This window comes from Polyodon spathula, unplaced genomic scaffold (assembly GCF_017654505.1).
Source record: "Polyodon spathula isolate WHYD16114869_AA unplaced genomic scaffold, ASM1765450v1 scaffolds_2540, whole genome shotgun sequence".
NCBI lineage: Eukaryota > Metazoa > Chordata > Actinopteri > Acipenseriformes > Polyodontidae > Polyodon > Polyodon spathula.
Genome location: NW_024474010.1, coordinates 1 through 4,456, shown reverse-complemented (window position 1 = coordinate 4,456; position 4,456 = coordinate 1). Strand labels below are relative to the sequence as shown.

Here is a 4,456-nt window from a genome sequence, read left to right as displayed (position 1 = left end):
GGTAAGGTGTGGTAACCGCTTGCCGAACTCCTCCAAGTTTGCCCACTCACCCTCAGCAAAGATGGCCGGTTGAATCCAAATATCCTTCCCACAATGCACCAGCTCTGTGGGCAACAGTCTGACTGAGTGCTCCCCATGGTGCTAATGCTCTGATAGTATGGTTACGTACATTAATGTTACAGTAAACCTTGTCCATTCCAGAATTGTAAAACTACACCTAAAAACAAGGTTTAATTGATTTAATAATGATTTCATAGAGAAAAGTGTAAGGTACTGCATGCAGGCAATAAAAATGTGCATTATAAATACCATATGGGAGATACTGAAATTGAAGAAGGAATCTATGAAAAAGACCTAGGAGTTTATGTTGACTCTGAAATGTCTTCATCTAGACAATGTGGGGAAGCTATAAAAAAGGCCAACAAGATGCTCGGATATATTATGAAAAGCGTTGAATTTAAATCAAGGGAAATAATGTTAAAACTGTACAATGCATTAGTAAGACCTCATCTTGAATATTGTGTTCAGTTCTGCTCACCTCGCTACAAAAAAGATATTGCTGCTCTGGAAAGAGTGCAAAGAAGAGCAACCAGAATTATTCCCGGTTTAAAAGGCATGTCATATGCAGACAGGCTAAAAGAATTGAATCTATTCAGTCTTGAACAAAGAAGACGACGCGGCGACCTAATTCAAGCATTCAAAATTCTAAAAGGTATTGACAAAACCCTCTCTAAAACATTTGAGAAGGTTTTGTGCATTGCATGCTTGCTTTGATTAATAAAAGAAGGCTTTAAAAGAGAACATTCCTATTGTTTTGTTGTTAATATTGGTTATTGTTTGATACCCACGGTGTAGAATCATGGAATACCAAAAGAATTTCCACAACACTGAAAACCTCATCTCCATGTGCTCCTACTAGCCGAATTCGAGAGAAGCATAAGAAACTAGACAAAACACCTTTCAAACCCCCTGCAAATTTAGCAGATGTATTTAGCAGAGGGAAAATGTATCATAATCTGTTACGTTTTATAAAATGTTTTATAAATGTATAATAGACGCTTAATAACTGTGTTATAGAGTGTTAATAAAGCATTGTAGATGGTTTATAACCATGCAATAGCCATAGACAGAATTATGATGAAATATCCCAAAGTAGAACAGGTGGCTAAAAACTGTCCCCTTTACAAAAACTGTAATTCTGTCTGTGGCTATTGCATGGTTATAAACCATCTATAACGCTTCATTAACACTCTATAACACAGTTATTAAGCATCTATTATACATTCATACAACGTGTTTAAAACATTGATAAGCAGCAGCTTAATATAAAGGGTTACTGTCACAAAGACGGCCGGAGTGGGTGGCGTCAGACCAGAAGCAGGGAAATAAACAGAGAGAGAGGTGGAGTTTGGTGGAGCTGAGCGAATGGTCTCGCTCAGCATTTAATGAGTGAACAGACACAGAAAATAAAGTTTGGTGGAGCAAACAAATGGTTCAACAATAAACAAACACAGACGCACAGCATGCCAAAATGAGTGAACAGACACGGCACAACAAAAAAACAGAAAACAAAACGGTTGGATACAAACAAACACGGTGAGCACGGCACATTTAAACAGACTAACAAAACAGACGATACAGACAAACACGGTGAGCAGATATTTATCTACTATTATTATTATTATTATTATTATGATTATTTTTACCTCCGTCTCCTATCCCGTTCTCCACTCACCGAACACCCAACCGCGAGTATGTGACAACGTGCATCTATATATACTGTTGTGCTGGGATTCAATTACCAATTAATTATTCACTTGAATCCCAGCACGTGAATTAATAAAGTGCAATCCCCCGTGCTCACATATACATTTTAAACACTCGTGTTACACAGACCCGTTTATATCCCTTGTACCAATGTCTATACACCAACATTTAAACACACCACACGCAACACATAACAGATAATATACACAGGGGCGGGCACTTTGTCACAGTTACCCATAATCTTTTATACAGTACAGTGTACCTAATTAGATTTTTTATACTACCTGTTTTTCTCACTGCTTTAAGAATTAAAATGACTTTTTAAAAGTATTTTGATGTATTCATTTAAAGGGGTATTGTATCATTTTATCTTTTACTATTTCTCTAAATTGTTTTGTAAATTATTGTTATTATTTCTTTTTAATCTGTAAAGCGCTTTGAGGTGATTTATTATGAAACACCCTATATAAGAAATAAAGATTGATTGATTGATTGACTGATTGCTTGCAGTTGTAAGAGTTGAAACTATAAGGGCCCATTGAAAAGCATTGGATATCTGCATAGTCGCAGCGAAAACATTTAATCTATTTGGAGCATTCAGATGGGTTAATAAACTCACCAGTTATGTTTAATATCACTTTATCACTGAGCTGTGAGGAGAGTGGCTCATCTCCTCTTTGTCCTCGACACCAGTACTGGCCCTGGTCAGATACAGCAGCTGCAGTGATGGTGTAGCTGTCATCAGTTATACTGCGGCCAGCAGTCTGGAGCACTGGAGTGTCCTCACTGTCTTTGAACCAGAGATATTTCCAGCCAGCAGAACCCCCCTGAACCCCACACCTCAGAGTGACTGCCTCCCCGGTGAATATCTCTGGGAGTGGAGGCTCCAGGGTGAGTGTAGTCTGGGGCAGCGCTGGAGAAATATAAAGATGATTTAATTGCAGTGTTCCCTGCCATTTAGATAAAGATAAATAAATAAAAGGAAATTAATATAAAGAGAAAGGGGGTCTTTAATGATAAACTTAATTTGCTCTTTAAAATAATATTAATTAAAAGCAGTAAATAATCAGTCAAATAACTTTGTTTCTGCATCATATCTATTTTAATTTAAAGGAAATAGAGCTACAAAGTAATCTTCTTTTGGTCTAATACTGAGACTTTTTAATTTTATCTACGGCTGGCTGCCATCTTTCTTACAGGCTCAGTTCAGTCACTCACGTGATACTTGTATCCTGACAGCACTGCTGTATTGTGAGTAAAACGGTTTGCTCCCCCTTTCAGCTCGACACCAGTACTCTCCACTGTGGGACACAGCAGCAGCTCTGATTGTGTATCCGGCTCCAGTTCCACTGCTGCTGTCAGTCTGGTACACTGGAGTACTGGACTGACTGTCTTTATACCAGAGATATCTCCAGCCATCAAAACCCTACAGTTCAGGGTCACTGAGTCTCCTTCGAATATCTCTCCTGCAGGCTCCTGGGACAGTACAGACTTCGGAGTGTACACTGAAATAAAGGAGACAACAGCTTTAGGTGCACATTTCCATCTTTCATTCAAAAAAAACTTGACCCTCTAGACTCTGTAACTGTGCATTTTAAACCACTTGTTATTATGTAACTATTGTAGACACTTTACATGTGCATGTGTATCCCAGAGGGACATGGAATACCTTCCCAGTGTGTGTTTGTGAAAGGATAGAGGGAGACAGAGAGGGGGTACTCAGTCTCACTGATGAGAAGGCAGGAACAGTTCAGTGTAGATTGAGGAATCCTCTCAGTGTGTGAAGGTGACAGAAATGGAATGGAGGGGCAGACAGCACTCACACCGATGAGAAGGAAAGAAGGGCGGAGGAGAGGAGGAAACAGGGGAACTCTCTCAGTGTGTTTGTGGTGAAAATGCAGGGAGAAAGAGAGGAGGCAGGAGCACACAGCACTCAGGTAGGAAGACAGTAGGGAGACAAAGCGCCCCGTCTGGAGTCTACAATAGATGAGAGGATCAAATTGTTAGAATTCAGAGTGTTTGAAATGAGTTACCTGATACTGTCAGTGTGAGAGCATTGCTTGTTTTAGAGTACGATGGGTTACCGCTCCTTTCACCTTTACAGGTATATTCCCCACTGTGGTATCTAGTAGCAGAGCTAATTGTGTATCTATCACCATCTCTTCTGTTGTAGGAATCCTGGTATACTGGAACTTGCCTCCCAGCTTTGTACCATGTGAATGTCCAGCCAGTGTAATGCCCCGGAACCCGACATCTCAGTGTAACATTATCTGATTCGTATAGCTGTGTCCATGGAGGCTCCTGGGTCAGCACAGGCTGGGGACGTTCTGTAGAGGCAGAAGATCAGAGAAGATCAGACAGCACTCAGCACTCCTCTCCCTCTCCTGTTTGTATCCTGTATTATTCCTCAAGGAAATACAATACGGTAAGAATCTATCTGTTAAATAAACCCAGGAAACTAGAAATAGAAGTTTGTGAACAAAAAGCAATCATCTCAAGGAATGTGTGAGGGAGTTGCTAATCTCTACACTCAGTAAAACCACGAGCGCTAACATTGCTGTTTCATCACAGTCTACCAGGGCTGGCACTGCTTAAAAGAGAGTGACCAGCAGCTACAAGGATTGAAAGGGACTCCACTGCTTTACTGGTGCTTTTAATATTTAAATGCACATTAAAACCATTTATAACA

At 39.9% G+C, this 4,456-nt stretch overlaps 1 protein-coding gene across 1 annotated transcript; it reads right to left on the bottom strand.

Annotated features, from left to right (window-relative positions):
* Nucleotides 1-2,351: 2,351 nt before the first annotated feature.
* On the bottom strand, nt 2,352-3,272 carry LOC121310795 (Fc receptor-like protein 1; the record flags this gene model as incomplete). The annotated part of the gene is given in 3 exon segments (XM_041243721.1): nt 2,352-2,680; nt 2,986-3,186; nt 3,189-3,272. Coding segments are annotated over 3 exon segments (614 nt in total), but the record flags the coding sequence as incomplete, so codon positions are not given.
* Between the last annotated feature and the right edge of the window lie 1,184 nt (nt 3,273-4,456).